This window comes from Pseudorca crassidens, chromosome 8, assembly GCF_039906515.1.
Source record: "Pseudorca crassidens isolate mPseCra1 chromosome 8, mPseCra1.hap1, whole genome shotgun sequence".
NCBI classification, from domain to species: domain Eukaryota; kingdom Metazoa; phylum Chordata; class Mammalia; order Artiodactyla; family Delphinidae; genus Pseudorca; species Pseudorca crassidens.
This window is the reverse complement of record NC_090303.1, coordinates 29,299,900-29,319,037: the sequence shown is the minus strand read 5'-3', so window position 1 is coordinate 29,319,037 and position 19,138 is coordinate 29,299,900. Positions and strand designations below refer to the sequence as shown.

The 19,138-nt window shown below is 37.0% G+C and overlaps 1 protein-coding gene across 4 annotated transcripts in view; it reads left to right on the top strand.

Moving 5' to 3' along the window:
• The window catches only part of SEMA3D (semaphorin 3D), a 209,187-nt gene that overhangs the window by 174,464 nt on the left and 15,585 nt on the right, over nucleotides 1-19,138 (top strand). For all 4 annotated transcript variants that reach the window (XM_067746095.1, XM_067746094.1, XM_067746093.1 and 1 more), the window contains 5 exons: nucleotides 5,022-5,244; nucleotides 7,327-7,415; nucleotides 9,257-9,298; nucleotides 11,629-11,786; nucleotides 14,599-14,663. In XM_067746095.1, coding sequence (XP_067602196.1) covers nucleotides 5,022-5,244; nucleotides 7,327-7,415; nucleotides 9,257-9,298; nucleotides 11,629-11,786; nucleotides 14,599-14,663 — 577 coding nt within the window. The remainder of the gene's footprint in view (nucleotides 1-5,021; nucleotides 5,245-7,326; nucleotides 7,416-9,256; nucleotides 9,299-11,628; nucleotides 11,787-14,598; nucleotides 14,664-19,138) is intronic.

The window sequence follows — 19,138 nt, the reverse complement described above, 5'->3', positions numbered from 1 at the left end:
GTGGCACGTGGCCTCAGCAGCCGTGGCGCACGGGCCTAGTTGCTCCACGGCATGTGGGATCCTCCTGGACCAGGGCTCGAACCCGTGTCCCCTGCATCGGCAGGCGGACTCTCAACCACTGCGCCCCCTGGGAAACCCTATAGACACTTTTTAAATTCCATTCATCAGTCAGTGAACATTTAGGTTGTTTCCACATATGGTATGAAGGGTTGTCAAAAAATTAAAAAGTAGAACTACCATATGATCCAGCAATCCTACTTCTGGATATCTGTCCAAATGGATTGAAACTGGGATCTTGAAGAGAGATTAGCACTCCCATGTTCATTTGCATCACTATTAACTATAGCCAAAATGTGGGGTTTTTTTGTTTTGTTTGTTTTTTGCGGTACCCGGGCCTCTCACTGTTGTGGCCTCTCCCGTTGCGGAGCACAGGCTCCGGACGCGCAGGCTCAGCGGCTATGGCTCACGGGCCCAGCCGCTCCGCGGCATGTGGGATCTTCCCAAACCGGGGCACAAACCCGTGTCCCCCGCATCGGCAGGCGGACTCTCAACCACTGCGCCACCAGGGAAGCCCCCCTTCTAGGTTTTTGATTCTAGAAAGGAGAAGCAGAGGCAGGACTAGAATCTGGGCCTCCTGACTCCAAGTTTCTAAGGGTGTATGACAAAACATCTCTACCATTTTCCTTTAACTGTATATAGGCTGTGTTTCTCTCAAATGGTGAAAGGCAGCTGATTCAAATAACAAATCAATCTCTTCAACTGGATTTCAGCTTTCTTTTCCATAGGGCCAACATTTGCTTTTAAAATGAGGTTCTCCAAATCCTAGGCTACTTACTCCATTCAGTCATGTTTTCATTTTTCTGGTATAGAAATTCTTCTAAAAAAAAAGAGAACCTTCAAAAAAAGATAGACTTACCTGTATATTTATATCTCTGGCCCTTCTAACTCATATTGAATATAGCATCTTTCTTTGCCCATATATGTTATAAACTGACTCTTAGAGGAATAAGTAGGGGGATAGGATGACACCTATTAAATTTGCATGTTTTACTTTATAAATAAAAATGAGACTTCTTTACACATTTAGCTTATTTTTCCCATTTTGCTAAAAATGAAAGCCCAGTTCAGTTGTGCCTCATGCCATGTCTTCCCTCGCACTGATCACCCCTCTGATTTGTTTAAAAGGAAACTGCAACCTGTAGAGAATAGCCCGAAGCAGCAGGGGGAGAAAACTTGTAACAGCTGTCTGGGGACCTGCCAAGGGGCAAAGTTCTCTCATTGGATAAAACCCATTTTTCTCCTCTTATCCATTGCTTCCCACTGCACGACTGAAGGCCCTCTGCAAACACGCAGATGTGCCAAGCATAACACGATCACACCTAGTCAGGGTGGCAGCCAGCCCTGGGAGATAGGCATGCAACCAGGGCTTATTGCCGCTGGGTTTACCCTTTCATCTCAGAGCTGCCTAGGCAGGTCCTTTTTTCTTCTGCTCTTGTGCTGGTATTGTTTCCAGCAACATACGGACATTTTAGAGTTTTGGTAATAGCTCGCTCTTTTTTTTTTCCCCCCTTCATATTTTAAACTGTCTTAGAGTTTTTTGAAACAGTAGGTGGAGACACAGATAAGTTCCCTGATTTATTTCTTACAGTCACAGGAGCTAAAGTGATGCAAGTCAGACAAATGTTAGAAAGCTGGAAGCAGAAATAAATTGCCCTCTACAGTATATTCAGATGGACTGAGTCAGCAGGTAGAACTTAAAGTACATACATACAGAGGAAAAATTCGTTAGATTTTTAATACCTGTGATGTATAGCTGCAATAGGAAAGTCTTCTAGGATTTGTGGAAGGAAAATAATTGAATATGGTTATTTAGATGTAGCATTTCCCCCACGCTTTCTCTTTTTCCTTTATGGAATTTTTCTCTCCTACTTTCCATTTACCTGCATAAGATACTTGGCATCCCAAGTTTAGATCTGTGTGAGATGCAGCTATGATATCAAAGGAAAAATTCCACTGGTTTTTAATATTTGGTTCAAACTGTACAATCTTAAACCTCAGGGAGTATCTCTACCAAATCACTTTCATTTGTGAAAGCAGAGTGGAGACGCAGACCAGAGAGATCACACACAGCAACTTAGAGGATAAAGATCTTATCCAAACACTGGCAGCATGCCATGAGGAAAAGCTGCCATATGAAAAAAAAAACATTTTCAAAGATCATTTTATAATAGTCAGTAGAAGCCAGGTTTCCCTTCTCTTCTTTTTTTGTTAGATTTTATTACACTGAAACTTCTTTGTCAGAGGTGAACAATGAGGAAAATTATCACGTTTGTTTCTTTGATGAATGTTCCTAGCTTCATTCACCTATCCTTTCTCACATTAAAATTTCTTATGGTTTGAAAATTTGATATAAAAAACTGACTTGAATGGCATGATGTTATTTCCTTTGAAATATTGGCTACTGCATGATTATAGCTACAAAGTCAAAAGAGATGTTTTTCTTAAGTTGGAGGGCTGTTTCAAAAATGTAATGCAGGCAGAAATCTTGCATTTGCTTTGATTTTAATAATAGACCCACCAGATAGTACCACAGGCATTATAAGCTATAAGCCCACTATGAATGGCCTTTGACTGAGTCTCAAACATGCACCCTGTAATTGGGCAAGAGCTTTGTATCATTTGAGCTCCGTATCCATTTTGAGTTACAGCTTAATCTACTTAATATAGGGTTCCTAGCATTACTGAGTTGACAGATTTCACTTGGCTGAAAGCAAAGTGCTAGAAACAATGACTGAAGATACAGTCATAGATCTTTAGACCAACACCCAGCTAGGAATATGATCAGTAAGTACCAAATGGCTAACATTCCAGGACATTTCTAACCTTTTTTGGTGCAGACCTGGGACAAGTCAATAAAACTGATCAAGAAAAGATCAGTTTCTTTTCACATGCAAGATTCTTATGAAAGATATATATATTCTCAAGCTATTTACAGAAAATTATTAACAGATTTTTTTTTAAAGTACAACTTCTTTGCTATTTCTTGTAATTTAGTGAGCTATTATGATTTTATTGCTGTAAATTTGAGGTCAGGGTCATTTACTGTGACTAACTCCAGTATCTTTAGTTCCTTGAGAATGACGCTTGTGAATGCTTTGAGAAGCACAATTTCGAGCCTTGACAAGATTCTAATTAGTGTTGGGTGTAAGTGGCTCAGTTCAGTGGAGATGATGTTTCAACTTGTCTAAAAACTAAAACAGGGAGAAAGCAGCACTTTCTTATAAACTTTGCTTAATATTACTCGTTTTCTTTTCTATGCCTGCATCATCCAGCTAAACTTTTCCATTCCAAGAGAATGTATTAGCCAATGAAGAATTCAAATGTGGTAACAGCATTGTTCTCTCTGAGATAACTTACTAAATTACAATATAATAAAATCATAAAATAGATTCAGTATGTGGGAGGGGAGATATTTGAAGTAATATTTTGAAGGGATTTATGAAATAATTCCCCTTTCATGTTTTGGGAGAGAGGCACATTGAATTCATACCAGTGTGAATGTTTTACTTTTACCACCAGGGGGCAGGGTATGCTAACTATTGAATTAGTGGATGTCAGAAGGCGCACAGGAAGAGCATTTTAGACAGAAGTGAAAAATTCCCTGAGGGTTTCCCCACAGATTCTTTAGGGGAAGTTGTTGACTTGCTCACAGTAAATTTTCACGCCAGTTATGAAAAACTAGATAATTATGGTATCAAACTATTGAAGTTCTTTTACAAGTAATTCTATGACATGTTGATTTGTTCCATTTTATTAACAATCATGGTTTTAAGTTAAAACTGAAATTTTACATTAATTAAAGGAAACTGAAAATAATAATGTTTATAGATCACTTTCTTAATTGTTTCAACTCAAATTTCATGTACCTTTGCAAGAAAAGAGCTCACTTTGGGAACTTTATAAAACACAGGTAAATGGATATAATTTAGAAATCTTTTTGGAGAAACATTGAGAAGCTTTAATAAGCATGATAATTTGTTTCATAAGGTTCTCTTTGATGATCATTAGCCATTCCATCTGCCAACAAGCAAAGACAGTTGTCTTTTGAGATCTGAGGCTAATTCAAGAAGAGAATAGTTCAAAAGACTAAAGAAATATCTAGCATGGGGGTTTTGTATTTAGTTTTCTGAAGTCAAACTTCTTGGAAGAAAAGATATGGATTGGAATTATCAATGTTTACTTGTGCTTATGCAACTGAAAAGTATTTCAAAAGCAAGAGCCCAACTGGACATTGATAAAAGATTTAAAATATGTGCACAATGAATGTTTTATTGAGGTATCAATGATATATAACATTAGTTTCAGGTGTACAACATAATTCGATATTTGTATATATTGAAAAATAATCACCACAATAAGTCCAGTTAACATCAGTCACCATACATAGTTACAATTTTTTTTTTCTTGTGATGAGAACTTTTAAGATCTACTCTTAGCAACTTTCCAATACACAATACAATGTTAGTAACTGTAGCCACCATACTGTACATTACATCCTCAGGATTTATAACTGGAAGTTTGTACCCTTTGACCCATTTTGCCCATCCTGCACCCTCTACATCTGGCAACCACCAATCTGTTCTCTGTATCTGTGAGCTCTTTTGTTTGATTCCACACGTAAGTGAAATCATACAATATTTGTCTTTCTCTGTCTGACTTACTTCACTTAGCGTAATGCCCTCAAGGTCCATCCATGTAACAAATAGTAAGATTTCATTTTTTGTGTGGCTGAATAATATTTCATTGTAATAATTAAGAATATTTTCGAAAGCAAAAACTGGATTTATATACACTGCAGGTAAGCCGCATTTATTTACATCTGTCAATACATGTGATTTCATATTGATCCTGGTGACCATTCCTTTAATATTATCAATGATAAGGCTTAAAAACTTTATTAGAAGTGAAAATTTCTCAGATGTGTGAACAATGCCTTTACTCCCCTCCTCATTCCTTTTCAGTGTCCAAGCAAAACCTATGACCCACTGATTAAATCCACCCGAGATTTTCCAGACGATGTCATCAGTTTCATAAAGCGGCACCCTGTGATGTATAAATCAGTATATCCAGTTGTGGGAGGACCAACATTCAAGCGCATCAATGTGGATTACAGACTGACACAGATTGTGGTGGATCACGTTGTCGCAGAAGATGGCCAGTACGATGTGATGTTTCTTGGAACAGGTATGCTAGAGCCAAGTTATGCCTTCTTTCAAATGAATTTTTCATTATTAGACAAACAAAAACTTCAAAAAAGTTTACCGGCCAAAATGAAAATGAGTAACTATTAGCTAATACCCAGTGTTTTTTTTAAACTTGCATAACATGTGCTTTTAATCGACGATCATACATATCTCCCAGCCTCCATTAGTGTTATGTGAGATTTCAAAATATACTACTATATCATGACTGCAATGTGCCTGCTACAGATGAGGTGCTCAATACCTATTTGTTGAATGACTATGGACTAAAACAAATAGGTAAAGCAAAGCTTCTCTATTTTCAAACTTCACATTTCCCTCTCTCTTCAGAGATATTTGATAACCTTACCCCAAAGGATCCCTTCACCCAATTTTGAGAATCACTGACTTAGGTGGCTTATGGTGGTTTCAAAAAAGTTAATCATTAATTTGTAAAGAACTTAAAGTAGAAACTACTTGGTGATTATTTTTCCTGTCCTTGAATTTTTTGGATTAAGTATCACTTTCATTATTAGAGCCCATTTTATTTATTTTTTTTGACTGCCAACTCAGTAATTATAAAATGATTACCTTTTTTTTCAAGGGAAAGAAATATTGCTTATTTGGTGCATCTCGAAAAACAAAAAGTAATATCTAATAAAGTCCTGTGAATTGTATTGGTAGTAAAGATAACATGTATCATTAAAACAAAAGCACTACATCCTAGATAATGTTATGTAATTTGATGGATCACGCATTGCATAAAGAAATAGAAATTTGATGAGTTTTTAAGAAATGGACATTTTTATTGAAATGTTTTTAGGACTATAAAACAATTTTAGAATAATTTTATTTTTTAAAATATATTGGTTTTACAAAAGTTAAGTTTATTAGGAAGCGTCTGTGTGACAGACTCAGAGGACTTTAAGAACACCGGTTGTCAAACCTGATTATGTTGCAGATGGCAGTACCAAGGCCCAGGGAAAAAAGTAATACTTTCAAGACTACAGAGATTACTACTGAAGCGTCAAAACATGAAATAATTAGTCCTCCATTCTAATGAGCTTGCCTCCTAATTGCACTGCCCACCCAAAGCTCATTTCTAGTTCTTCAACATTTCAGGGTCAGAAAAGCCATTTAGCCACTAGGTGGTACTACCTAACTTTTACTTAGAAAATTATGAGGATACTAAGATAGATTGATTTTCAATTATGACATTTAGAAAATATATATTTAATATTTTTCAAAGATCCTAGAGTCATTTAAAAACAAATAATCCAGACTATTTTGTACAAATAGGATATTCCCATACATGTTAACCTACTTCAACCTCTGTGCTCAGAAGTTTAAAAGCAACTATTTTAAATTTATTTTTATGTGTAAGTCAGTCTATACATTAATTTCCAAATGGGATTTTTTTTCTAAAATGTTCTTTTGATCGTCCTTCTGTAATAACATACCACCTTGTGGACTGCAATATATGATTAATCTTGTGATAATAGTTTAGTTCTTTTAAATTGAACTAAAATAATTTGACAAAATTTTATTTTCTAGCCCATTAATTATATTTCTGTAAGTAAAATACATTTTATGAGTGAGCTACTACTTCCCCCATGTAGATAGCTTCAATGATTTCTCTTACATTTGTTAAGATTATTAAAAATATATATATTTATCTTTCATGGTGAACTGGATAAGTACTGAATAAATATTTCTTACATTGAGAGAGAAAATTTGTTAATATATTTTAACCTTTTAAATTAAGTTCCAAAAATGTTGTTCCTCTTTTGTTACCCTTTCAACTAATTTTTAAAGGAGACATCTCTATTCCTTGTGTTAGGAATACACTCTGAATGTGTGTCTTTTAATATTTTCTTTATAAATGTGTTTATGAGCTGAAAGCTATAGTATTTCAAAAGGGGAGAATCATATACATTAAGCTTCACTTCTCGCATGCTTTGTTTAACCTGATTGCTTGAAAGGCATTGAAAAAAAAATGAGGGGAGCCATGTGAAGGTTGCTAGGAGAATGCTTAACTAAACATTGAAGTAGAAACAACAGGATCGTGTGTAATGTATTTTTTCAGACGTTGGAACAGTCCTAAAAGTTGTCAGCATTTCAAAGGAGAAGTGGAAAATGGAAGAGGTAGTACTGGAGGAGTTACACATATTCAAGGTAAGACTTAGGCCAGAGTTCCGGGAGAAGCGATGGTGAACTTGAGCAGTTCTTATATAGGACATGTTCGTGTCCGTACGTCACCACTCTTTCTGAAGAAGTCTTTTCAATTAGCTTCTTTATTTTTCTTTTCCTTAAGCGAAGGAAAAAGTTTTAAAAGCAACTAAGAATGGGACTCATTTTCCCCTGCAGGAATATCACTGAACTTGGGGCTCCTGGGTTGCCCCTCATGACTGAGTTCTCTAAGCATATGTTCAGACAAATCACCACGGTAGATGAAAGCCTAGGGTCTCTTCTACTATCCAGATGCTTTTCTACTTTATAAATTTTACTTTTCAATTTTTCCTCAATTGAATTTAAGGAAACTGGAAGAGTGTATAAATCACGTGTCCCTGCATTTCTGTAAGGAATTCTTTTTTTTAAGTCGCTTGATAGTAAGTCTTTATGCATGCTAAATTCCCCTCAACCACCAGAAGAGTTAGTAGATCTAAAATAATAGTTCTCCAGATTTGGGGAATGTCCTTAGACTTTTAACAGTAGTAAATTTGAACTGTGGCATTCTTTGTAGACCTTCAATGAAATTCAATTTAGCGTTATTTTCTAAAATGAAATTAGAAATAAAATTGCATTTCTTAGAAGAGCTTTTTAAAAATATGCTGTCTTTTATACCATTTTTTGTTGAGACAGTTTATTAAAATAGACTGTTACCATGTAAACTTCTATTGCCTTAAAAGAGAGTAGAGCTCTCTGCTGTGAGGGGCTCAAGTTAATTAAAAGACTGGGTTCCCCAGGATCCTGTTTACATTGTGATGATAATAGTGGTCCAGGAGTTAACAAGAACAAGACCTGCTCTCTGGACTCTACCAGAAACAAAGTCGTGGGTAGTTCCTGAGGGAAAAGCCAATGTCAAATATAAGTGCGAACCCAGAGGGCAAAAATAAAGCCTCCGTGATACCCAGAGGCACATTAGACTAAGTCTACTCAGGGGTTATTACTGACCAAGAGGAATTGTTTGGATTCCACTGTTAAGATTAAATAATGACCCTGTTTGCTTAATTCATTAAAAAAAGTTATTGGATAGAACTTTCTCATTTAACATTTCTTTTCATTTTTTTCATATATTTTCTTAAAGTTTTAATATCTGCTTGTGTTTATTACTTAGTAAATATTGGCTGGTGAGAAATGAATAGTCATACACATAGAGAGAGACATAGACGATAGATAAAAAAATGCTTAAACATTCCATCCTTTTTAGTTTGGCAGCTTTTGTGTTCATGTTTTAAATTTTGTATTGCACGCATAGAGGCTTGTTTTCTACACATAAAACTTTCATGTTGTGAAACCACGTGCATCGTATCTTGCAGTGTTTTATAAAGAATATGCTCATCCACGAGAAGCACTATAACTTTTTAGAATTTTACTACTTGAACAAGTTTTTGAACTACTGATCTAAGTAAGCAGAAAGAGGCAATAAATAATTATGGAGATGTTCTTGTCAACACTAGTTTGAATTATATGGAAGCAGTTAAGATAAGCAGAGTCAGAAGAGGGAGAAACCTTGTGGGTAACCGGGAACAATTTTCAGTGCAGAGTGTCTCCTCATACATTTAGGTAATTTTTCTTTAATAAGATTTAAAAATAACTATTTTGATACTTTTTATTAAGGTTGAATCACTACACATGGGAAGGAAATAGCAAACATTAGGATCTTTTTCTCCTCTATATATAACAGAGCCTTGAAGTTTACTCCAATTATCCTTGGTACACAATAAAACAAAATATTGGCTACTCTAAAAGATTGTTCATGAATATCTTTATTAATAGTTAAATTTTATTTTCAGCATTCATCAATCATCTTGAACATGGAGCTGTCTCTGAAGCAGGTACTTTCTAATTTTTGTGTAAAAATTAGCCACAAAAGCAAGACTGTTTGCATCAAACTTTATTTTAGGGAAAATCCATTGAAACTAGAAGTTAAATTATAAATAGTGTAAAAAGCTTTAGATTATTTCTTTCTTTTATAACTGATTATAGGGCATTGTTTCTGCCTTGCCTTAGGAGACAGGGGACCCAATTCCATTAATTGAATAATACATTCTCCCCTTCCTTTGGCTCTTGAAAATTGAGCTCACTTTCCTAGTCTCATGAGAATGTCATTCTGTCAAGGCTGTAAAGTAATTCATGTAGAATACTAGCCCTAAACATTAAAGATGGTTTTTAATCAGCGAGTCTACGAGTTAGACTATGGACTGCAATGGCAAACAGCCCAATAGTCACGTGGAGCTGGAAGGCAAAGGAGCATGCTAACAAAGTAGACCAAGAATGGAACCGCGTTCTGGGGAAACAGAGAGGAGACGAACTGGTGTAAAAGGGAGCCAGGGGAGCGGGAGAGACCGGCAACTCGAGCTATGAAGGATGCTGCAGGTAACCAGATAAATAAACAGAAGGATGGGACGGGGAAGCATATGCCGAGTAGAAGAGACGGCCCTTTGAAAAGGCATGAAGAGTGAAAGACTCGAACTTATTCTAATAAGTTTGTGTACAATTGGAGCAGACAGCATAGCTGCACTCGAGGGGCAAGGAGGCTAGAAAGGAACCTGGGGAAGTAAGACAGAAGAAGAGTAGACACATCCTTCCATGGATGCCCTCCTGAGCTGTTGAACAAGTTTATCCGAGACAATGAAGACCTTTAAAGACGTTAAGCAGGCGGGTGTCATGGTAAGATTTTCCTCTTAGAGAGAGTAGCCTGGCGTGGCAGTGTGGAAGAGGGGTTGAGTCCTGGGGTGGAGGTGAGGGTTGCCGGAAAACAAGGGTGAAGCCAGCTGAAACGGTAAGGCCACTTACAGGTCATCGAGGAAGGAGATGATAAGGACTGAGAAAAGGCAAGGGGCAGTGCAGAACGAGGCAGAAATGGATTTGAGAGCGCCGTGTAAGAGAACGGAGAGATAAGGTGGCAGACAGACGGAGTGAGAGTGAAAGAAGATTCAAAGACAACTCCCAGATTCGTGCTGGGGGCGACTGGGATGGTGTCTCTTGGTCAGGGTAGGGTAGGAAGACTAGATTTAGGGGAATCAGCGTGTGCGTGTTTATGTTGTTTTCAAAATAACTCTTGAGCCTTTGTACAGGAAGAAGAGTAAAGATGAGAATCGCAAAGAGGGAAACCCAATGTTCAAGGCAAAGGAAGGAATCATCAAAGGAAACAGAACTCTAGGCAGAAATAAAGAGGGAGAACAAGAGAAAGGGAAGAGACTTTCAAGGAGGCTTTAGTCTTACTGGTATCAAACGCTAGAGAATTATATAGTAAAATACTAAACAAAGTCCACACTTAGCCTCCAGGAGGTCTTAAGTGGTAGGTAATGTGTAAGACAGATTTCTATAGGTGGAGTCCGTGTACGTTATTTGTGCCAATATCTATTTCTCAGATTTTTTTTCCCCTCCATTTAAAGTTTGGCATGTCCACTAGACTTGACCGTAAGTTACCTGAAGGCACAGACTATGGCTTATTCACTTGTTATCATCCCTCCCTCTGCCTCCACCACATACCCTCAAGTGAATACATGTAGGGAGCAGTGCATTATTTTCAGGACTTATTTTCAAAATGTGATTCTATTTACTGAGTTTGTCAGTATCCTGCAGGCTTTCACGTGTGATACAGCATCCCACAAACCTCCTTAATACTTTCTTCATAGTGATAGCAAATACTTTCTCTCTCACTTATCACTCAACTTCCTTCAGGGATCCGTACTTCATTAACAAATGAAATGGTTAGTTAAGATCACAGGAAAGTTTTTCATAAACCTCTTTTCAGTCAACTCTTATATAAGAAGCCATGGCAGGAGAAGACCCATCAGTGTTGCCTATAGCATCTGTGCTTGATATAATCTACCAGAGTGTATTTTCAACTACTAAGAAAGAATCTGACATCTTAATTCCTCAGTCTAGCAGCTGGTTTTTGACCTTCTTAAATTACTGCCAAGGTTACTCTAGCTCTCTAGAATGCCGTCCAATTCTGTGTCATCATCTTCAAACCACCATCCAACCAGGGATAGAAGACCGACTTATCTTACTCCCTTATGTTTCTGTGCAAGTGTTTATAACAGGCAGGGTACCCGAGGAGACAGATTTAGGTCTGTGATGTGGTATTCAAGAAAGGGAAGTTCTTAAGACTCGTATGAAAGATGCTTCTAATGCATTTGTTTTGCCTGATTTGCAGCAACAGTTGTACATTGGTTCCCGAGATGGACTGGCTCAGCTCTCCTTGCACAGATGTGACACTTACGGGAAAGCTTGTGCAGACTGTTGTCTTGCCAGAGACCCCTACTGTGCCTGGGATGGAAATGCATGCTCTCGCTATGCACCCACTTCAAAAAGGTGAGAGGCACATCAAATTAAGATGAAGCCTTGCTTTTCACACAATGAATATCTTACACGAATACCTTCTCTTGTAGTTTAAAGAGAAAACATATAGAGAACATGGTCTGTGGTAGGAATATTACAATCTAAATGTTTTAGAGTTTTTCATACAGCTAAATTTTGAAGGAGGATAAAACAGAATGTTCTGAAATCCGGAAATGTGGAAGTCTTACCAAACCAGTTTTGTTTGATGCACAGCAAGCCAAACGTGGAGATGCCAAGATGTGCAGCAGGGAACGGGTTTATTCACAAAGCAGTCAAGCGGGGAGATGGGAAAAACAAGTCTCAAATTCGCCTCCCCAAAGGCGAAGGACTGAGGATACTTACGGGAGAAAGCTGAGGCGTGGGGAGCCTGGGAAAGGTTAATTGGAGATAAGAAAAAGGTGAGGTAATCATCGTTCTACGCAGATGAAACTAAGCTACAAGCTTCTTCCTGGGATGCCTGCTCTGAGCATGGAGTTTTTGGCCTCTGATGTCAAAAGGTCACTGGACACTCCCACGTGCCCAGAGGGAGGGTCAGTGGTCCTAACCAGTCTTAACCGGCTAGAGCTCAAACTGAACACAGCTGACTCCAAGTTCCTAAACAACTTGGGCAAACATCCTGTTTAGGTTACCTGAGGCTTGGAGGACACGCAAGTTTTTATAGCAACAATTAAAGCAAGCTTGACTAATGAAGGCAGGTCACAGGTTTCATGGATTTAACTGATGATAACCCTCGGTTTCAGAGCTTTAAAAAATTCTGATAAATTGTTTATATCCTTTTTCTTCATCTTTGTCTAAAAGCATGAAAAGTTTGCTTTCTTTACTACTCTACCCTTTGTATATTCTTCCCTTATTTATAAATATGTATATACTCGTAGTTACTGTTTTACAAATAATGTGTAAATATGTTTTTGTAACAGTGTAGATTATATACAGCCCACAGCACATCCCAGTGATTCTGTATAATTTTGCTTTTACTCCAACTTGACCAATTTCTGCCACCCAGATATGCTTAAATATCCAACTACATCCTGCTGTTTGTAGTTTCTTGCTTTATGTGCTCTTAAAAATAATGCTATTCTGGGCCAACAGTACCCAGCTAGGAATTTATTTTACACACACGGGCAAAAAAGTACCACAAATTATATGTTTGACTGTCATTTCAGCACAGTTTTCAATAGCAAAATTATTGGAAACACCCTGAATGCTCATTAATATGACTGATGGTGGCTGAGTATATTAAAATATCATTATTTTAAAGTGTGGTTTATAGTAACACTATTTTCTAAAGTATTGCCCAAAGTATATTTTATTCTACATAAAATGTCAGCAAATTGTATGTGGTATTTTTTTTTTCATCTTTAGGTCTTAACAAAATAAGGTAACAGGTGAGCATATGTTAGTCCCGCTACTACATATGCACTTTTATTTTTTTGAATGTTTACTGATTTGTCAAATTGCAAATTCTAGTGATCACAGATTGAATGTATAGTACAAAAACAGATACTATTCCAAGACCTTTTTATATTCCCTGAAATCTCTGAATTAAATGTAAGTGGGGAGATACCATTATTTCAAGTTTAAAGTAAAAAGTCACAACATTTTTGTTATAGTTTTTGACAAAGAATATACTCACCCTAGTTAGTCTTTGGGGAGTGCTTTTCTTTTCAAGAACCTAAAAAACAAGAATGCTCATTTAGTTGGTAATGAACCTTCAGTTTGATGAATTGATCCTGTTCCTTAAGAAGCCAAGATTTAAAAACATTCTTGACCTTATGTACCTTATACCATCATAATTTTTTCTTCTTGTATTTCTCAAGACTGTATCTCTGATCTTGCAGACAAGCCACTGTGATGTTCTCCCTTACCTAACAATGTCCATGTGAGCCAAAAAATGTGTATGATAAATGAATCTCCCACAGGGCTGTCATCTGGTCAGCATGCCCCTTAAGGAACACCCTACATATCACAGAATGTTTACTGTGACATCTAGGATCTCTGATGTGGCAACATAAAATAACCAAAGCAAATGAAACTGTACTCCGAGTGTAAGACTTATTTAACTTAGATGTGGCAGATCTTTACTTTTTTTATGCAGTAGTTACTATTTTCTCTTAAGGAAAATATGTGACAATAATGTACCAGGCCATTATTTTATTATCATTATCACTACTCTCAGAGAAACAATGTGAACTATGTGTCAGTAGATAGAAATAACATCTAGCCATTAGGCCATATCAAACTTGTACTTCTGTTTCAAATGATATTTATCTCGTTGTTTAATCACATCAGTATAATAATGAATCTTCATACGATAAGGCATTTTGTATTTGTGTGTACTTTCTTACCCACTGACTAAAGCTCTTTTATATCTTATTACTTTTCCGTTGGCTGACTGAAAAAAAGAAGATACAAATAGTTACCCCCATAGGAAGTATATAATAACTGGATTGTATTTATATTCAGCCTGTTCTGTTGAATAATTTGTCAAAAGCCAGAGAAAAAGAAAACTGGGGTAGTTAAATGAAATTCAGATCATCTTATTACCAAAACAGGATTTATTCTGAAATAAAATTCAGATCATCTTATTACCAAAACAGGATTTATTCTGTTAGGACTCTACCACTAGTATTATTTGAATTAATGTTAGAGTGATTGGAATATTGACCTGCATTTAAGTTGAGCAGTAAAGCATAATTCTGCTTCTGCTACTGTTATGAGTGTTAGATGTAGACTTTGTATATCTCAGATATCATGCTTGAAGTTCTATTTAATCCCTTTTGCACAGGCGAGCTAGACGCCAAGATGTGAAGTATGGGGACCCAATCACCCAGTGCTGGGACATAGAAGACAGTAAGTATAGGTTTAATATGCTTTCCTCCCACTGAAAATTTTAAGCCTGGTCTTTGTGTGTCTTTTTTATTATACGAGTTAAAACACCTACTCATTTTGTGTAATGCTTGCATTCTGGAAAAGCAATAGGAGGTTTTATAAATCAACCCCCTGTTCACGTGCCTAAGTGGTAATTCTTTGTTATATTTGCTTTATATGGCTTTTAAAATTCCTATACCTTTTTTTTTCTTTTTTAATGCCTTATCCATCCTTGTAAAGTTTGAAACTGCTATTAGAGATAAAGCAGAATATAGTCCAAAACATATGGACATGTAGAGTAAACTCAAAGAGACCCTCCTAGAAAAGTTTGATAAAAGTGTTGGACTTACTAGAAAGAAATTTTAGGTAGCCTGTGCATTATTTGTATTCACTTATTAATTTGTGTATCCATTCAATCAGTAAATATTTATTAAGTGACTTCCATGTGCATGTAATTGTCCCGGATCTACTTTGAGAGAAAAAGCTCCTTGGAGAACTTACAATTCTTTGGGGAAATGTCATAAGGCACAATTAGTGATGTGGGAGTTTAGCAAAAAAAGAGGTCACCAGAGGCTGTACTGTTCAGAGAAAATGTCATAGAATGGAAGATCTTGAAAGTCTGAGTGTGAGAAGGGCAGAGTGGAGAATTGAGAGGAAGTCTGTTGAGTGACTCTGATAACAGAGAAAAGAATCTGTAGAAGTATATATTCCAGAGCTTTAGTTACTTTCCACTCCCAAGCTCTGCCTTCAGATAGAAAATATATGCACACGCACACACACACACACACACACACACAACTGGAAGAAGAAATGAACTGCCTTTCCATCATCATATTGTTAGTAACCACCTACCACTGAATAAACAACCCAGATTTCATAGTCTATAACTGCTGGTCTGGCAGAGTTTTCTTTTTTAAAAACAAAACAATTATTTCTAATTTATAATATCATTCTTCTGAAAAATAAACTCTAGTCCAGAATAGTACGTTTGTCTTCCTGTTCTAATGTGTAGGTGACTCACTGTAATGTATGGTGTTTTATTTAGCGATCATTACTGTATGCTATGCACAGTTTTTCACATGTGCACATGAGATTAGGAGGGACTATTTTAGGTACTGAGGATATGCTAATGAACATAAAAGAAAACAATCTGTGCATTCATGGATCTTACATTTAAATGTGTGTTAGGGGAGGGAGCAGGCAACAAACATAAAAACAAGTAAAATATATGCCATGTCATATAATGATAAATGTTATAAGGACTTATAAAACACCATTGCTTACTAAGGCACTCACAATTATTGTGTCCACTTCATCACAGCCCATTCTTGTTATAGCCCATTGCACATCTCCTTTTCATCATCACCACTCTAACCCAATATATTTTTTGTCAAGATCACCAGCAGTTTCCTCCTTGCCAAATCCGATGGCCACTTTTCCGTTCCCATTTTTACTTACTCTCTAGCTCCCTCCTCCGCGGAACACTTTCTTCACTAGGCTCCATGCAGTGATGGGCTGGAGCCAGCTCTTATGGCCCCATGAGAGCTGACTGTGTATTTCGGAGGAATTTTGTGAGCTGAGTTTTAAACCACTGGTAGCTTGAATCAGCCGTGGCAGGAGTGTTTACACCAGGAAAATCGGCAAGCGCTACAAATAAGGGCTTTTTGTTTTCAGAGATGGTCTCCCCAGCACCCCTCTGCTTCACGGCACCACAGGGAAAACTTCTGGTTTTTCTCTTACCTTACAGGTTTCTCCTTCTGAGTGTTCTTAACTTTCCTTTTCATCCTGCCATCTAAACATCCAATCTCTGTATATTCACTCCTTAACGCCATCCATTTCAATACTATCAGAGGCAATTTTTTTTAGTTTTTTTTTTTTAATTGAAGTACAATGTTGATTTACAATGTTGTGTTACTTTCTGGTGTACAGCAAAGTGATTCAGTTATACATACATATTTATTCTTTCTCATATTCTTTTCCATTATGGTTTATTACAGGATATTGAATATAGTTCCCTGTGCTATACAATAGGACCTTGATGTTTATCCATTCTGTATATCATCATTTGCATCTGCTAATCCCAAACTCTCAATCCATCCCTTTGCCGTCCCCCTCCCCCTCCCCCTTAGCAACCCCAAGTCTGTTCTCTGTGTCTGTTTCTGTTTCATAGATAAGTTCATTTCTGTCGTATTTTAAATTCTACATATAAGTGATATCATACGGTATTTGTCTTTCTCTTTCTGACTTACTTTGCTTAGTATGATAATCTCTAGGTCCATCCATGTAGCTGCCAATGGCATTATTTCATACCTTTTTATGGCTGAGTACTATTCCATTATATATATATATACCACATCTTCTTTATCCATTCATCTGTTGATGGACATTTAGGTTGCTTCCATGTCTTGGCTATTGTAAATAGTGCTGCTGTGAACATTGGGGTGCGTGTATCTTTTCAAATTATAGTTTTGTCCAGATATATGCCCAGGAGTGGGACCATAGGATCATGTGCCAACTCTATTTTTAGTTTTTTGAGGAACCTCCATTCTGTTCTCCATAGAGGCTGTACCAATTTACATTCCCACCAACAGTGCAGGAGGGTGCCCGTTTTCTACAGCCTCTCCCGCATTTGTTATTTGTAGACTTTTTTTTTTTTTTTTTTTTGCGGTACTCGGGCCTTTCACTGTTGTGGCCTCTCCCGTTGCGGAACAACAGGCTCTGGACGCACAAGCTCAGCGTCCATGGCTCACGGGCCCAGCCGCTCCGCAGCATGTGGGATCTTCCCGGACCAGGACACGAACCTGTGTCCCCTGCATCGGCAGGCGGACTATCAACCACTGCGCCACAAGGGAAGCCCTGTAGACTTTTTAATAATAGCCATCATGACGGCTGTTAGGTGGTACCTCATTGTCGTTTCAATTTGAATTTTTCTACAATTAGCAATGTTGAGCATCTTTTCATGTGCCTATTGGCCATCTGTACGTCTTCTTTGGAGAAATGTCTATTTAGATCTTCTGCACATTTTTTGATTGGGTTGTTTTTTTGGTTTGTTTTTGTTATTGAGTTGTATGGGCTGTTTGTATATTTTGGAAATTAAGCCCTTGTTGGTCACATCATTTACAAATATCTTCTCCCAGTCCGTAGGTTGTCTTTTTGTTTTGTTTATAAGTTTGTAAGTTTGATTAGGTCCCATTTGTTTATTTTTGCTTTTATTTCTATTGGCTTGGTAGACTGACCTAAGAAAATATTGGTACAATTTATATCAGAGAAATATTTTGCCTACATTCTCTTCTAGGAGTGTTATGGTTTCATGTCTTATACTTAAGTCTTTAAGCCATTTTGAGCTTATTTTTGTGTATAGTGTGAGGGTGTGTTCTAACTTCACTCAATTTACAAGTGGCTGTCCAACATTCCCAACAACACTTGCTGAAGAGACTGTCTTTTCTCCAGTGTATATTCTTGCCTCCTTTGTAAAAGATTAATTGACCATACGTGTGTGGGTTTATTTCTAGGCTCTCTATTCTGTTCCATTGATCCATATGTCTGCTTTTATGACAATACTATGCTGTTTTGATTACTGTAGCTTTGCAGTATTGTCTGAAGGTTGGGAGGGTTATGCCTCCTGCTTTGTTCTTTTTCCTCAGGATTGCTTTGGCAATTCTGGGTCTTTTAAGGTTCCATATAAATATTAGGATTATTGGTTCTAGTTCTGTGAAAAATGTCAGGGGTAATTTAAAAGGGATCTCATTAAATCTGTAGATTGCTTTGTGTAATATGGCCATTTTAACAATATTAATTCTTCCAATCCAAGAGCATGGAATGTTTTTCCATTTCTTTAAATCGTCTTCAGTTTCCTTTATAAGTGTTTTATAGTTCTCAGTGTATATGTCTTTCACCTCCTCGGTCAGGTTTATTCCTAAATATTTTATTTTTTTTTTGATGAGATTTTAAAAGGGATTTTTTTTCTTTCTTTTTTTTTTTTTTCACTTTCTCTTTCTGATGCAACCAATTCCTGTATGTTGATCTTGTATACTGCTACCTGGCTGAATTTGTTTATCAATTCTAGTAGTTTTTGTGTGAAGTCTTCAGGGTTTTCTATATGTAGTATCATGTCATCTGCATACAATGACAATTTTACCTCTTCTCTTCCAACCTGGATAACTTTTCTTTCTTTTTCTTGTCTGCTTGCTGTGGCTAGGACTTCCAGTGCTATGTTGAACAGGAGTGGTGAGAGTGGGCATCCTTGTCTGGTCTGGATTTCAGCAGGAAGGCTTTCAGCTTTTCACTGTTGAGTGTTATGTTGGCTGTTGGTTTGTCATAAATAGCTTTTGTTATGTTGAGGTATGTTCCCTCTAAACTCACCTTGATAAGAGTTTTTATCATGAATGGATGTTGAATTTTATCAAATGCTTTTTCTGCATCTGTTGAGATGTTTTGTTAATCATGTGGTTTTTGTC